Here is an 18,425-nt window from a genome sequence, read left to right on the forward strand (position 1 = left end):
ATGCCTCCGAAGGTAATTCCACATAGTCAGAACAGAGCCCCTGCTTCGACTGCTAGATCTATATTTCAAATATAAAACAGCTCAGACTCATAAAAACTGAAAAGTGAAAAGAGGGGGTGGGGCAAATGTCAACAAAATAATTCAAATGAAATTGACATTGAGATTACTTTAACGATTAGAAATCATTCATTCACGTCAAGTGTCAATAAATAGCATGAGAGAGAGATTGAGAAAAACTCCTGTATTTGTAAGATGAACTATTGCTTACAAGGCTCTACACGCCATTCACAAGTTTGATTCTACTCTCTATGGTAGCTGAAGGCAAGATATCCCAAACCATACCTAACTTAATCAAATCAGAAATCCATAGCCTAATCAAACCTTATAATCTTCCATTTTCTTTTCCAGAAGCGTTCAGCTGCTAAAGGCTCTGAATTTAAACCATGGGAAATTGGAAGGTAAGTGACAAAATTGTCAGATTATTTCATTTAAATTTGATTGTAATGTCACTAGATAAGCTTAAGCTTCCAGTTATATGATTATAACTTAATATAACCAACTGGCTTACTCAAAAGGTCAATCATACAATAACAGATTCATATTGATAAGAAAAAACAACATGGGTTCACCAGGATCCTGTCTACCTTGACTCTTAGCATTGATCTTTCCCGGATTATCTGTACAGCTAGGTCGACTGGAAATGAGTGAAGATGACTTATTCAAGATCATCAGACTATCACACACGAACCGAGATTACAGCCTGTGACCCCATCAACAAGAACCTACAGACGTAGGATGTAAAACTCCATTTCATGTTATTCATATCAATTTTCAGGAGAACAGGAAAGAATGTCCGAGCTGGGAAAGTGATAAGAGTTGATAAAAATGGGTTTGAGAATTTTGATGATTATTTTGGTGGGAATATATCGGGATCTGATTCGTCTATAAATATCACGTTAGATCATACTTTACATACTAATAAAAGTTTTCTACAAAACTCCAGTGATGATAGTAAAACTAAAGGCAAGAAACTCACCACTAAAAAGGCACAGAAGTCTACAAATAAAGGAGATAGGGTAAGCTTTAAGTAACTTATAATTCTGCCCATGTTATAATACGACTGTCAGACCTATTGTTGTGATCTTGTCTGTTCATGATATTTTTATGTGGATACAGTCTTTATCACTTAGACAGTGTTATTAAATCATAAATTAACCAAATTATATTAGTTTTTTTGACCTTCAGAACGCCAAGTTGGAAACTAAACGTATATTAATATTTTGATATTGTCTATTATAGAGTATTAGAATGGTTCGAGATATAGGACGGTATGTTTTATTTCTATTTATCAAAACAAAATTTAACATCGAGTTTTTCTTTTAAGCTACAGGCTGTGCATGTTAAAGATCTGTCAACAGTTGGAAATCGAAAAAGAGCAGGCTTATGCAGCTGTCCTGGCAAAATTTCCCTCATTGCACACTGTATGGAGTTATCCGTCTTCATTAGCCCACATGGTGTAGAAAAGTAGGACGTAAAACTCCATTCATTTCATTTCAATTATATATAATTTTCATGACATTTGATCCTACATTTCCACTTTAAAATATTAACAACAATAAAATAAACCATGGAATAAAATATAAAAATGATCACAGACCAGTCTTTATAATAAGATCATCTATTTTATATTCTCAGACGAACATTAAAACCTATTAGATTAGGTAAAAATATCAGGAAAGATGACAAGGGATTTGAGGTTTTTGATGATTATTTTACAGGTAAGAAACTTGTCAAATCTATATTTTATGAAATGAGATCCTGTCTGTACACTTGTTGTTTAATTAAACAACTATATTTGTCTGATATTGGCTCAGTGAAAATTGGATATTAAGTTGATTTCTGACTTGTGTTAGATCGATTCCCTCTACGTTGATAGTTATTAAAACTAACTGTGTATATTTCAGATCATGAATTATCATCCAGTACTATTTGTTTATCTGTTAACCAGTCTTCAGTGAGTACATCTTTATAAACCCCATTGTCCAATTCTTTACTTCACCTTTTAAAGCTTGGAGACTTAAAACTCTGTTCATATCATTTATTTTTCTAAATCTTGGTATTATTTAATATTTAATAAATATATATCTCATCAATACAGGTTCAGTTTATATTTTTGTTCATTTTCAAAACCTATTACAAACAAATATTAAAATTCTTTTTTAACATTTTATATTTTTCTTCCCCTGTAGTTGTTAGATTCTGATGATAATGAAATAAGTTTTGGAAAGAAAGACAACTCCAGGACTGAAAACTTATTAGTGTAAGTATTAAAATTTACTGTCTAATCTGATAACAAGTTTTCCCTTAGTCATCTGTTGCAATTTTTGACCAATAAACCCCCAAAAAAGTGAATAGTATGATTTCATGTACCTCTGCTTGAAGTTAAAATTATTATTATTAAGATGAAAGGGGGCAAATATCTAGAAATTGTTTGTTGCTGAACTATGATATTTATTTTATTATTTTAAGTCAGACACAAATTATTTTAACAGATCAAGGGAGGAAATCATAGAACATGAGAAAGAGAATCATGATGTATACGGTGATGACGAAGATAACGGAGGGGACAGTACAGGTCAATATGACTCCGCCCCTGAATCACCGCCCTCTACTGGACAATCAGATCACGATAATTTCAACAAGTCTTCTAGAAAGGGGGATCAGTCTATTAATAAATCGCGAAATAAGACATTAAATTTGTCACGAGACGGTAGTGAAAGTGAATCTAATTTATCAGCAGGCTTCAGGCCAGATGTTACTAATAGTAACCAGAATGTAACCAGTGGTAACCATAATGATACTCATGACAACCATACTGTAACTAATGGTAACCATACTGTAACTAATGATAACTCCCCTTCAGAAACAGGAAGTTTCAGTCAAAGTTTAGGATTTTCAGCTCAAAAATCTGACAATAATTCTATAAATAGAGATGTAAGTAGACGACGTAGCTCTCGAAACCGTTCTAGTATAAATTCTCTGGGGAACGCGACATTGAATAAATCACACGGTGCTAAACTTAGCAAGACAAATAGTTTTCAGTGTGAAAACACGTCTGAATCCCAGGTCAAATCATCAACAGAAACAGAGCAAGAAATTTCTGAGACTGAAAATGATGAAGAATTATCAGAAAATAAAAGTAATAAAATCGATGAAGTGGAAATAGTAGATTCGGAAGAAATCATAGAATCAGAAGAAATAGAAAACAAAGAAGATTTGGAGGGTTCACAAGATGGAGATTGGGAAACTATTGATGTAGAAGAACGTAGAGAATATCTATGGAGAAATAAATCAGAATATCTTACAAACGTAGCAGAAGACGTCCATGAATTTAGTTGTTCATTGAAAGATGATGGTAGTGGAGAAGAAGGAGATAAGGTAAGGAAATGTGTATTTGTCAGATTAATAAGGCAATGTTGGGGACTTAGGCTTAACAGAAAATTGTCTTCAGGAAGAAATTACAAGGTTCATTCTTTAAAATACAATTGATGTTTGACTAAAGTAAATAGACCAAGTACTAACGATCCGAACAGCAAAACAAAACCCGAAATCAGAAACAACATATTGGTGAAATATTGGTAGCAGCTAATGAACTTTTCACATGAGGAAGTATATCAATCATAAGTGAATAAGTATTTCATTATGAAAAGTGGTATCAGGTGTCTAGAAGAGTAAGTATACCTTACAAACCCCGTGCAACAATTGGGCCTTTTAGAATAGACTTTAAAAACAGAAGATTATAAAACCCATTTTAATTTTCTTATTTCAGACAAGAATACGATCAATGAGTCAGTATGACCCCAGTAAATTGAGTCAGACACTAACAGCCAGGGTGTCATTTCTTCCCGATCAGGACGAGACTTGTGAGGAGGGGGAGATACGATTCACGGACAATAACGATGTCGTTGTTACTAAAATCATTAACCAAACTTCAACAACACACGAGAACATCAGTCTTAATCTAAACAAATCAAACCGACAGAATAGATCTAGTAATAAATCAAGAAATGAATCCATGCTGAATAACTCTTCAGGTAGAAATTCAACCCAAAATGAAATTGACAAATCTAGAAACAAATCCATCTTGAATAAATCTACAGGTAGAAATTCAACCCAAAATGAAATTGGCAAATCTAGAAACGAATCCATGCTGAATAAATCCTCCAGAAGAAATTCATCTCAAAATAAATCTCTTAAAAAATCTATCAATAATGACTCACATGTGGAAGAAAATGGTTCAGATATTGTCGATGTGGATGAGGCTGTAACAGAATCGACAGAAGTCGATCAAGATGATCTAGCTGACAATAGAGAACAAGAGATCCCTGTTCCAGAAGATCGGAAAGAAGATCATAGAGAAGATCAGAAAGAAGATCGGAGAGAAGACAGTATATCAGGAATTCACGTAGCAGGGGGGATAACTGGTTCTATTACTAAAAATAATGACAACCAGAAGAATTCACCTGTGACTTTTAAAACCAAGAAAAGGTTGGTATTTTCACTTATTTCTTATGTTATGAATTTTTGAATGAAGATATATTAAGGTTTTGGTTTGGTGCAGGCAAGTTTCAGTACCTTTTACAGAAATTTCCATAATTGCTTACTGCATGGTGTTACCAATCTCCTTGGATTTGTCTAAATTTGGTAAACTTTGGACCTGTGTGCTCTGCATATTAAACATCCCTTGACATCTCAGAAATAAATAAGAGTTAGCTAATACTACCACAATGTCCCTCATTGTACAATACCTTCTATTGCTTGTTGCTTTATTAAACTCAATCAGGTTCAGGGGACAATCTAATGTAAGGAAGCTAAACTTTAAGTAGCAGAACAGATGGATGTAAAAGTCAATGAATATATTATCTGTTTTAGATTGTCCTATTCTGGTATGGAAGAATCAGTCCATGAAAATATGAATTTATCTAAAAGGTTAGTATTAAAATATATTTCTCATCTATCTTCTAATTTGATGATAAACAAACTTAAGATTTGAAAATAACAAAAATAGTAAAATATTGCCTCAATAGTTAAATAAAATATAAAATTATTCTGTAGCTGTAATGAATGGTATCCGTGACTAACAGATTTTTATTTTTTTTTTTTTTTTTTTGTTAACTATTTTAGAGAAAGTAAAATATTTGATAAAAATGCCAAAAAAAGGAAATTTAGTTAAATAGAAACAAACAAGCTAAATAATTCTGTAGCTCAGTATAAACCAGCAGTGACAATGAAATTTATTTTAATTTTATTTTTTTTGGATTATTTTAGAGAAAGAAGGAGTCAGAAATCAATTTTAGCAACAGTTAATGAAGATCATCCCTTAGATACCAGTGTCAAGGGGAATAACTCTCAAAATGATGAAAATATTGAGATTGAAACCAATGAAAAAAGCAGAATTATGCGAAATGCTGGAAAGCGTAGCTCTGTATCGCGAAATAAATCAATAGTTGATAAAACTAACTTAGAAACAGGGGAGACAACCACTGGATCTGATATAGAGAAAAATTCAAGTGACGATACTAATAATAGATCAGTGAACAAATCGCGACGTAGTAGTAAGAATCGTAACTCTACTTTAAATTCTTCTAAAAATAAAACAATAAATAATCTGGAAGACAATGTTGAAATGTGTGAAAATGGACTGGGCAATGTTTCTATTGTAGTCAATCAAGCGAATCTCTCGCAGCAAAATAAAAGCAGAGGATCATTGCGTAATAAATCTTTAAATAAGTCTGGAATGACCAAGGCTAAACTTGATATTGTGTCGGGCACAAGTTCAGCGGAAGAACAATCAGATACGAACAAAACTTTACATAAAACAGTTGATAAAAATACTTCAACATCAGGTTTACCAAGTGGCAGTTCTGTTAAAAATCCTAAAACAACCAAAGAAATAGAAACTAATACAACTCCTGTAGATCTTCACGAGAGACAAATATCAGACAATCGTAAAAGACAGTCAAACGAGACTGAAGTTTTTGAGAAATTAAAGCGAAGATCAGATGAGCGGGAAAATCTAGCAGACGTATCTGATGATTCTATTGTTAAACCTAAAAACAGACGTCGAACGGTTGTCATTGACGACCATAGTATCAGTAATGTGGAACAAGATTCTGTTGCTGGTAACGTCCAATCATCATCCAGCGATGAGGTCATCATTCATGATGGCCTTGACCTTGAAGATGAAGACCCTCTGCCAGGTATGTTGGGTATATTTTTTAGGTGAAAGGTCAAAGTTCACATGCTTTGAGTAAAATTTGTGAAGATAGCATGTAAACCTTAGATTACTTTATCAACTTGGCATCTCAGACGACAGTCAAATGACAAATAATGTATATTCAGGATAAATTTCAGAGTACCGGTTGTCAAATTGCTGTCCTTTCAAAAAGTCTACTTAGCTTTTGATGTTTTTTTTGTCTTTCCATAAATAGTTCTATATAATTCCATCTTGTTTATTTTTAGTTAATATAGCAGAATCAACTAGAATAGATGGTAATATAAACAGAATCCCTATAGACACTCCTAAAAGTGGTATATCATTCCGTACTCGTCGAGTTAGATCATTGAATAGTAAATCATTGGTTCGAACTCTTCATCGTACAGTTGTAGAAAAATCACATTTGGTGGAGCAGACGCAGGATCAAGGTAATCATTTTAACTTAGAAATCTTTTAGATTAGATTATGATTTTTGGTTCTTTTCTGATATTTTTGCGTCTCCATTGTAATCTAACAAGTTTTCTACCACAGTCTCATTCTAATGATGTTAATATGTTAGCCAATCAAAGCATGTCATGTAAGATCTGTCCCTTGATAACAAGGACAAATTGTGAGAAAACAAAACAGAACAGGTCTTACTTGACATGCGTTGATATAATGTCTGTCAACACAGCTAGGAGTGTATTAACATATCTTCAAAATGATTCAATATATGTGACAGAAGTTTATCTGATGACTCTATGTGAACTTCTATAATTCTAATCAGTGTTTCCCGCTATGTTATACATTATATTAATCTATTTTAAACTGTATATTATTTCTATGTACTGCTAATTGTTGGTTTACGTTTAGAAGCTTTTATCTTTTTTTTGTGCTTAAAGCTTGTGCTTGTGCTTCTATGCCTAACCTAATGTAGTCAACAGTCTATAACTTACTTATTTTTAGTCACCTTTTATTTATTCTGTCTTCTGCTTTCTCTGTAGAATTAAAACAACCATCTATCATAGAGACTAATTCCCTGTCACTACCGATTATAGATGGCGCTATGTCTCCCCCTACTATTATTAGTAACGATAATACACCAAGGGAACTAACTCCATGTCTAATCCAACCTGGTAGTCTTTCAGCCCAGAAACGAAATCCTCGACGGGTTACGATAGCAGAAGGTGATAATTCTGGTTAGTGATAAACACTTTCTTAATTCACAATGTCAGGATAGTGCGAACTGTTTCTTATACCTTGACTACAATAGCAACCTTTTCTTGCATCACTGACAAGAGTGGTTTATAACAGGGTTTAGAAATATTTGCATGCGTGTGTCATGTATAAATTTTGTCTCTAGGTTATATACTAATACTAATGTTTTGTTAGGTAGGTATATATTTCTATTCTATTTACTACGTAGTTTAATAGTCTTCTCTTTCTACTGTATGTTAGATTATCTTCTTCATAATGTCTGTCATTATTCTCTTTCTTTTGTTCTTCTCCTGAACGTACACTCTCAAAGGTATTGTATATTTTATTTTTCCAATGAAATGTTGGTATGAAGGTCCAGTAAGTAACAAATATAAAATATACAACTCCATTTTAATTACTAATTCTAGAAAATGAAGCTGTGAAAAATGGTGAAACTTTTAGTGATTTGACGGAATCTATCCACCATTATCACGATATCACTAACGATCACCATTCTCCAGTTCTCTTTAAAAAACCTGAGAAAAAACGAATCAGTAAGTTAAATTTGACAAAGATTGACATTCCCATTATCTAAAAGGTTTATTGAGCTGCACTCAGTGATGTTGATATTCCTGGTGTTGTGAGTCTACCTTCAAAATCCTGTGGCTCCATTACTTAATGATTTCCGTCTTCATTAGACCACAAGGTACAGAAAAGTAGGATGTAAAACTCCATTCATTTTATTTCATTTTCATCTAATAATGATATGTAGAACTATTCTCGCTAAACAATGTTTCAGGAAGAAAAATCTGTCCTTGCGTTGGGCTTTAGACAGACAGGGCCGAACAAGTTCATCGATCGGCAACTGGGCTTTGGTCAACTCCTTTACGAATATCTACACAGCAAAATACAGACAAATTTATGAAATAGTTTATTCCTGTAAATATCTTTAGAATATGTTCAGAACTAAATGTATGACATTGCATTAATAACTCTATAAATAGTTCAGTTATTTTGTGTTTGTCTATTAAAGTTTATCCTGCACCAGCCCCTGACGGATTACGAAGGTCATCCCGGGTCAGAGTTCAAAGGTTAGAAGGTTATAAGAATGAGAGAATTATATATGACAGAAGAAGAAAATCAGGTAAGTGGAAAATCTTTTTAGTTCAGATCATTTTTTCTGTGAACTTTGAAATTAAAAAAATCTTCAATCGTTTGAATTATCTTGATTCCTTGAGTTAAATAAACTGATTGATGGAAGAGGAGAAGTTGTATTAAGTGTTTAATGGGTTATATAAAGAATAGCACTAATAGTTACAGATTTATACAGATATCACATAAACCTGGGTTAAACAAGAGATAACAAAAACCTGGGTTAAACAAGATATCACATAAACCTGGGTTAAACAAGATATCACATAAACCTGGGTTAAACAAGATATCACATAAACCTGGGTTAAACAAGAGATAACATAAACCTGGGTTAAACAAGATATCACATAAACCTGGGTTAAACAAGATATCACATAAACCTGGGTTAAACAAGATATCACATAAACCTGGGTTAAACAAAAGATAACATAAACCTGGGTTAAACAAGAGATAACATAAACCTGGGTTAAACAAGAGATAACATAAACCTGGGTTAAACAAGATATCACATAAACCTGGGTTAAACAAGATATCACATAAACCTGGGTTAAACAAGATATCACATAAACCTGGGTTAAACAAGAGATAACGTCTATTCAGTGTAGTCAGAGGGTTTTGAAACGTGTCTTATGAAAATTGGATAAAAAGGAAGGTTGTGAATTTGTGCAATAGCTGAAAAAAACTGAACTAACTGGTGGAAATTAACTGATCATGTTGACAATATTTGTCAGAAAGTACAACCAGGTCAACTGAATGTTTTTAAGTCATTAACTAAACCAGCGATTAATTAAATTCTCTCAGATTTCAGAAGCCTATTTTAAACGGTATATTATATTTCTATTTTACAGGAGTACATGTTCTGGCTATTCAACCTTCAAATGAAGCTAAATATTTAGCTCACAGTGAGAAATTAAGAAAAGCCAGACTGAAACGAATTAGAGGTTTGTTATCTTTTATATTTATTTGATATTTAGTGAGATAGATGGTGACAGGTTAACCTGAAGGTCTAGGGTTCAATTCTGAAATAAATTAAGATAATATATATTTTATAGGTTTCCCCTGTCAGTGATGCAGATCTAAGGGGCTGTCTTTGGGATGAACATGAAACGAAGGTTTTTGAGCAATAGACAGTGTACGTGAGAGATCCCAGGACAATTAGAAATTAAAAAATAGTCGGCTAATGCCCTTGTTCATTACCAAATTTCCTTCATTCCACACCGCATGGTTTTGCGTGTTTTCTTAATCCCAGTGGGTTATGTTTTGTACTGCACGAAAAAAAAAAAACGAATTGTATAGTTATTAAATTGTTGTTTTGAAAAATTTTCCAGTGAAGAAAGCGAAACAGAAGAGACAGAGATATGGTCGTAATTTATCAATTCATGGATCAATACCTGACGATCTTAATTTAACATTTGGTACACAATTACCCATAGTTCACCCTGAAACTCAAACAGAGGTTCTCATGAGTAAGTTTACTGTTTTTAAATGTTTTGGATACGCAAACCTCATCAGGATAGCTTGTTTTGGATGTCAAGAAACTCTTTCTTCTGGGTCCAGAGAATGTAGAAAATCTCTTGGAATAGTTGGCTTAAAAAGATCCATTACAACTGAAATGCTGGTAAAATACTAGAAAATAACCAATATGGTGTGGAATTTTCAATACAGTAGAAAACAGAAGTAAATACAATACCATACATTCAGAATCTTGTATCAACACTTAACTTTGTTGATTTGCACTGGAAAATTGTTGTACACTTGTATCTCAATATCAGTTTCATTTCATTCTACATGACTAATCTCTATAATTCTTTTATAGCATGTATCTCACAACAAGATAGTTATATATTTATCTATTACAGCGTGTATCTCACAACAAGATAGTTATGTATTTATCTATTACAGCGTGTATCTCACAACAAGATAGTTATATATTTATCTATTACAGCATGTATTTCACAACAAGATAGTTATATATTTATCTTTTACAGCATGTATCTCACAACAAGATAGTTATATATTTATCTATTACAGCGTGTATCTCACAACAAGATAGTTATATATTTATCTATTACAGCGTGTATCTCACAACAAGATAGTTATATATTTATCTATTACAGCATGTATCTCACAACAAGATAGTTATGTATTTATCTTTTACAGCATGTATCTCACAACAAGATAGTTATATATTTATCTATTACAGCATGTATCTCACAACAAGATAGTTATGTATTTATCTTTTACAGCGTGTATCTCACAACAAGATAGTTATATATTTATCTATTACAGCATGTATCTCACAACAAGATAGTTATATATTTATCTTTTACAGCGTGTATCTCACAACAAGATAGTTATGTATTTATCTTTTACAGCGTGTATCTCACAACAAGATAGTTATGTATTTATCTTTTACAGCGTGTATCTCACAACAAGATAGTTATATATTTATCTATTACAGCATGTATCTCACAACAAGATAGTTATGTATTTATCTTTTACAGCATGTATCTCACAACAAGATAGTTATATATTTATCTTTTACAGTGTGTATCTCACAACAAGATAGTTATGTATTTATCTATTACAGTGTGTATCTCACAACAAGATAGTTATGTATTTATCTTTTACAGTGTGTATTTCACAACAAGATAGTTATGTATTTATCTATTACAGCGTGTATTTCACAACAAGATAGTTATGTATTTATCGGTCCTAGTGGTAATGTCCCGAAAGCCTCGGACCCGTACGTCATGTGTCAGTCGTTAAACCAGAAATCATTTACGTCAGGAGAATTGAATCTGAGGCCACATGGAGAAAAACCGCTACAGAAAGTAGTCAATAATACGCTGGTAGGTGGAGATTATTTTTTGTATTTTGTGAAGAACTTTCAATGATAGTGCTTAGTGGTTTAAAATTAGACCAAACTTTTGTTTCCATTTTTTTTTTGATATAGCCACTTCAGTTAGGGTCTAAAGACAGCCCTCTTGAACATTTGTTAAATTAACCTTTTGAACACGATGACGTCTGCTTTAACCAATAATATTTCTATCCTCTCCAGCGCTGGCATTTTGTGATGGCAATCAGGTTAGGTCAAAAGGTTAATTTGACGAACGTTCAAGCGGGACGTAGCTATATTAGAAAAAAAGCTATTACCATTCATACTATGATATTATATACATATATTAGAGTTATAAATAGAACTTCTTCAATTGATATTTTCATGCATTAGGATGATGTCAAGTTATATGTTAGCCTAGTACCATGAAATATCCGTATTAGACCAAGTATATGTCATCTTACAATATATAGTTATCAATATATGACTAGTAATATTGTCCAGCAAACAAATATAACTTCAACCATTAATATATTTATTATGTTATGTTATTATTATATTATATTTTAGGTTGTCAGAGTAATATTTATTATGTGATGTTATTATTATATTATATTTTAGGTTGTAAGAGTTATATTTATTATGTGATGTTATTATTATATTATATTTTAGGTTGTAAGAGTTATATTTATTATGTGATGTTATTATTATATTATATTTTAGGTTGTAAGAGTTATATTTATTATGTGATGTTATTATTATATTATATTTTAGGTTGTAAGAGTTATATTTATTATGTGATGTTATTATTATATTATATTTTAGGTTGTAAGAGTTATATTTATTATGTGATGTTATTATTATATTATATTTTAGGTTGTAAGAGTTATATTTATTATGTGATGTTATTATTATATTATATTTTAGGTTGTAAGAGTTATATTTATTATGTGATGTTATTATTATATTATATTTTAGGTTGTAAGAGTTATATTTATTATGTGATGTTATTATTATATTATATTTTAGGTTGTAAGAGTTATATTTATTATGTGATGTTATTATTATATTATATTTTAGGTTGTAAGAGTTATATTTGGTAAAGTAGCGATATTATTATATTATATTTTAGGTTGTAAGAGTTATATTTGGTAAAGTAGCTGTTACTATACATAGAAAAGTTTCAGTTTTAGAAACCGGTGATGTTTTCTTCGTACCTTCAGGTAATATTCTTTTACTTCAGACTAAATATCCCACAGTCTGATTGGACAAACACTAAAACAAGGGCCTGTATTAACAAGTGTTAGAATTTTGCAATCATTTTTACCAGTATTTCTATGACATAGAATAAGTTTGGTTTGAATGAGACAAAATTTATAAGATATATTGAAATATTCCAATGAAGAGGGAGCCACAGTGGCTCAGTGAGTTATATACACTTGCTAGTCTTCATCAGACCAATAATATGCAGAATAATAGGATGTAAAACTCCATTCATTCTATTGTTTTCAATGTAAAATATATTATAATGACAGGTGCTGTATATAAACTGAAGAATCTACGTAACGAAGAGGCCAAGTTATTTTATATGAATATTGTACGAGTTGAAGACAGTGAGTCAGAGAGAGAAACAGAATCAGAACAAAGTTCAGAACACGAGACAACTCATTAGAAACAACTGTTAGATTTCATTGCTCAGTATTTTATAAACCTGGGAATTCAATACCTTCGTTAAAAACTTATTCAATAACAAAATATTAAATTAATATAGAACAACAAACCAACCAGATTAAAACACATTATTATTATTATTTGTCTGAGCAAATCCAACAAATTTTTTGAATTTTTTCTATATTTTTTTTGAGAATTGGAATAACAGCCTCAAAATAGTACTGATAGTCTTAAAATGACTTTGTGTTGATAAAAATATAATCTTTTGTAAGTTTACATTGAAACAAAACACATTTCTCTCCTACAAATTTCAACCCAAAAAAGTCACATTTGGGCTGAAAAACTGTCCTCTATAAAAACAAATTATGAAGACATAATGTTTATATTTTTATTAACACAAAGACAATCTAAGACTATCAGTACTATTTTGAGGCTGATATTCCAATTCTCATAGAAATAATATTAGAAAGTCAAAAAAATTGTTATTTTTCTCAGACTATAGTATCATTAAGTTTGAGCAACATAAATATGAATAGTTTTGATAATGATATAGTAAGGTTCCATACCAGAATATACAAACTATTAGAAATAAGATTACAATTACTTTTCTCTTTTCCTGATATTTATTGTCCCCATTGTAATCTAACAAGTTTTCTACCACAGTCTCGTTCTAATGATGAGGTTATATTTATCCAATTGAAGCATGTCAGAGAACCTGTATCTTGTTAGCCTAGTATTTTTCTATTTTCAACTGTCGAGGGATCTTTAACGTGCACAGCCTGTAGCACACAGGGCCTCGGTTTATTGTCCCATCCGAATGACTAGACGCTTTTTCCATGTCAGACCCTCTTACCTGCATCACTGACGGGGAAACCAGGTTTAAAAATCCGAAGGTATTATCTTTACCTATGCAGGGATGGAACCGGGACTTTCAGATTAGCGAGCAAGTATCTAACTCACTGAGCCCTTAGAATATAGCTGAGGAAGAAAAGTTGTTAGATTATAATGCAGATGTAAAAGAAGTAATAAAGTAATGTTTTAATAAATCTATTCTACCCTCATGTTCCTATAGCAACAGTACAATGATTATTACAGTGGGTTTCTTCTCCACTACTATACAACATTTACTCTCAGTTTTGCCATTACATGTATTTAGATGAGATTTTAATTAACAGAATCATCTTTAGTCAGATCTAACGATTATTATCACTGTACTGTTACTATAGAAACATGCCCTGTGAACCTATGATTGTAAATAGACTATAGGAGTAGTAGTATAGTGTATTTATTATAACTTGTTATAGTGCTACTATCTGTATACATACAACTTTATTATACTTACTCTTTAAAAATAAAAACATATATAGAGAACCCTGTTTTAAATTTCCTACCAGTCTAACAGCTTCATTTAACTCTGTTGTACCATATTGAGGCCATGCTGTGAACAATGAGGGAAATAATGCTGCTGCAGTGCCTTAATGATAAACTATTGACATTCATTGGCTTTCTGATACTTACTATTATTCCTTATATTATATACCTTGACATACCAACTTTCATATTCTTATGATATGGTGCTTGGTATGAGCCTGAATAAATGGGTGAACTATAAAGTGTTTATAGATGAATTTAACATTTAATCTACTCAGCCAAAATACCCAACCCTCTGTTGGACTGATAGTTATAACTGTGGTAGCTGTTTTACCATTGAAATTTAAAACATTGGAGCACTTGATTCGTACTCATTCTAAGAATTCTTGTCAACTTCATTCAGTGTCTCTTAGACATTCATTTCAGACAATTTCAGCAGAAAATAAATGGAGTTTAATAGTTTTACATCCTACTTTTCTGCACCTGTATAAGCTTGTGAAGGGCAGTGTGCCATGAGGGAAATTTTGCTGGGGCACTGTATCCTGTAGCACTGTAGCCTGTAGCAGGTTCATTGTGCCATCATTTAATAAGAAGGTTGGATTAGACCACTATTAATTTATTGAAAACAACTTGTCTGAAGAATTTAAAATTTAATTGTAAAATATAAAGCGTAGGTTATAAATAGATAATAGATACATAAAGACAATATATTACTATAGAAAACAATATCTATATAGTAGATAAAGAAAATATTCATATTATACAATGTTTCTCTTTAAATAAACTGATAGTCAATATTTCTAGTCCAACAAAATTATATCTGATCATCAAGGCTTGATTATCATTACAAGCCATCTATTTTATTTTCTAAGATAGTATAAGTTATAATAACACAATATAGAATCTGTAGATTATCATTCATTACTTACACTACCTAATAAAGTAGATAAGTCGTGTGTATGTTTCGAATTGGACCTGGCGTCTGATAAACAGAAATATCATTACTAGTCTATAAGACTATTTTACATTGTATCCATGTTTATTTAACATAATATTCTTTTGCGATTTAAAACAGCAGATAAATTATATAATAAAAATAAAAACAACATCACATATGATAAATGAAATCATGACATTAAGCAAGTTCCGATAGGTTGACTGGTAGATATAGATGGTTGACACTATACACTTCAATTCAAATCCATACAAGCAAGACAATTCTGTTAATATACTATTTGTATTTGACATTACAACAACATTATACATCATAGAATAAAAACAACATCATATATGATAAATGAAATTTAACAAGTTTTTGATATATAAATGACTCAATAGATCAGCAGTTATAAGTTTTATGAATGGTTTTTGATTTTGGTTTGTCAAAGATACATTACAGATCTGGTTAAGTTTTTAGTTTACAAACCATTTTCCTTTTGATTGTTTTGGGACTTTCTTGTATGTACACAAATATATTAAACAGGGGACTTGATATAAAATCAGTTTGATTCAAATATAGATCTTAATTCTGTTTAGAGATTTTATAACAGTACTGATAGTGTTAAAATAACATTGTGTTGTTAGAAATATAAATATTTACCAGGTTACATTTCTCTCTCAAAATATCTCAAAAAGGTGAATACTGACTGAAATTTTTCCCTATGGAAAAATCTTAAAGTGATAATGTTTGTTATAGGTGTTATAGAAGATACTCTATAGAAGCACTGGCCTAGGTCACAAGTAGAGACTATGGATTTCAACATGAAAACTATTTCAATTCAAACAGAATATGTTTTACTGAAGATTACGTTTGTATATTCAAAAACATTCGAAGACTATCAGTACTATTTCTCAACTGATATTCAAATTAATCAGTAGAATCAGATATTTAGTATAGCCTACTAACCAACTTGTGAAGACAGAGTTAAAAACAGGAGTATTATTATTCCGAAGATAATCCATATGCATTAGTCATCATGAGACTGAAATAGACATCATTATCTACCGAGGCACTAACACCACAATAATAATTAATAAATTCTTCTTTAGCTATCTGAAATACAGGAAAAATAGAGCTATCTGAAAATACAGGAAAAATAGAGCTATCTGAAATACAGGAAAAATAGAGCTATCTGAAAATACAGGAAAAATAGAGCTATCTGAAAATACAGGAAAAATAGAGCTATCTGAAATACAGGAAAAATAGAGCTATCTGAAAATACAGGAAAAATAGAGCTATCTGAAATACAGGAAAAATAGAGCTATCTGAAAATACAGGAAAAATAGAGCTATCTGAAAATACAGGAAAAATAGAGCTATCTGAAATACAGGAAAAATAGAGCTATCTGAAAATACAGGAAAAATAGAGCTATCTGAAAATACAGGAAAAATAGAGCTATCTGAAATACAGGAAAAATAGAGCTATCTGAAAATGAAATGAATGGAGTTTTACATCCTACTTTTCTGCACCTGATTGGGCTAATGAAGATTGGTAACACCATGCAGTGTGCAAGGAGGGAAATTTTGTCAGGACACGACAATAGCCTGCTCTTTTTCGATTTCCATCTGTAAATTGATCTTGATCGTGCACAGCCTGTAGCATGCCCCTGGTTTATTGTACCATCTGAAATGTGCTGCAGATAAAATTAACATTATAATCAAAACTGTTATCAAATTATTGAATGAAGCTAAATTTGGAAATAATTTTTATTGATCGTCCAATCAGATGACTGAAATATAAAATATTATCCTTGGTCAAGTTTTTTTTTTTTTATAGATGTGGAGATGGGAATCCTGTCCCCACTACAGTATGGTGAATATGATCTAATGGTTGATTCTATTTTACCAAGTATTCTGTCTCTCTGAAGTAAAGTTTATAAATACCAACATGCTTTTAGTCAGTAATATAGGGGTGGGGTAGATTTATTAGTAGGGGTCTAGATGAATAATTTTAAAGAAATGAGAGGACAGACATTTTTGTCTTGTTTTTACTCATGGTTGTACAGCCTGAATTAGAACTCAGACTTTTATTCTAGAGAAATCAAAATCTTTATTCTGAAATAAACTTATTTATAAAAATAACACTGTTCAGGATTCAAATCTGACATGTAGTTCAAATTTCTTTTACATAAGTTTGTTTCTCAATATACCTGATATTTCAAGAATAAAGGTTTATATATAAAATGAGCCAACAAATCTGGTCCCACCCAGTTCCTTCAAACATCATAATAAGACATCATGTCTGAAGAACAGGGTAGGACCTAGTTTGTCAATCTGTTATAATACCTGTTTGTAGAATTGTTGGTGACTGTATACAGGTGATTACAAGCTATCTATCGGTGATCAGCAGACAACATCTAGACTACAGGGTGACAGGGAGGGCAGAGACAGCTTCAAAAATACAACTAGCACCTCTAATATTGACACTTCTAGAGACAGTGAAATCAGAAAGTGCAAAAAAAAAAAAAACATTTTTCACCATTGAAATTATCAGTGACCATTTTTAAATTGACAAATTTGAAAAGAGTTGATTCCAACAAAGGTGAACTTCATTGAAAAAACACCAAGTTTCCTTATGAAAATCACTAATAGTCCATTTCTGACTGCTTGGAGAGGATTTAATCTTCTAAAAATATATCCACCATTCAAATCAAATACATTGCTGGTTGAAATTTTCAAAAGAGTTGTGTATATTGTACCACAGCAAGATTCTTCGTTTTATAATAGAAAGATAGGGATATTCCAGGCCAATCTGAATATATTATGGTCATATACAACAAGATTCTTGTGATTAAATACAATATAAACTGGGAGTTATTTAAAAGAAATATTGAAAACAAAGTTGATAATAAATATATTATTCTATTTATAAATACATGATAAATAATCTAGAATCTAATAAAACATACATCTTCAAACATTATTCCAGCTATATCATCA

General features: G+C 31.3%; 1 protein-coding gene across 1 annotated transcript; it reads left to right on the plus strand.

The window, feature by feature from the left end:
- Positions 1-13,116, plus strand: LOTGIDRAFT_174852 (hypothetical protein; the record flags this gene model as incomplete). Its single annotated transcript, XM_009054704.1, has 30 exons — positions 1-12; positions 409-458; positions 836-1,076; positions 1,300-1,328; positions 1,696-1,778; positions 1,965-2,014; positions 2,250-2,320; positions 2,553-3,438; positions 3,830-4,548; positions 4,933-4,989; positions 5,329-6,260; positions 6,523-6,705; positions 7,261-7,455; positions 7,882-8,007; positions 8,487-8,597; positions 9,454-9,546; positions 9,934-10,071; positions 11,282-11,457; positions 12,066-12,068; positions 12,117-12,119; positions 12,168-12,170; positions 12,219-12,221; positions 12,270-12,272; positions 12,321-12,323; positions 12,372-12,374; positions 12,423-12,425; positions 12,474-12,476; positions 12,525-12,527; positions 12,577-12,667; positions 12,980-13,116. 30 exons carry the CDS (start codon positions 1-3, stop codon positions 13,114-13,116), a joined length of 4,410 nt encoding a protein of 1,469 aa, XP_009052952.1.
- Positions 13,117-18,425: the final 5,309 nt, after the last annotated feature.

This window comes from Lottia gigantea (assembly GCF_000327385.1).
Source record: "Lottia gigantea unplaced genomic scaffold LOTGIsca_221, whole genome shotgun sequence".
Classification (NCBI taxonomy): domain Eukaryota; kingdom Metazoa; phylum Mollusca; class Gastropoda; family Lottiidae; genus Lottia; species Lottia gigantea.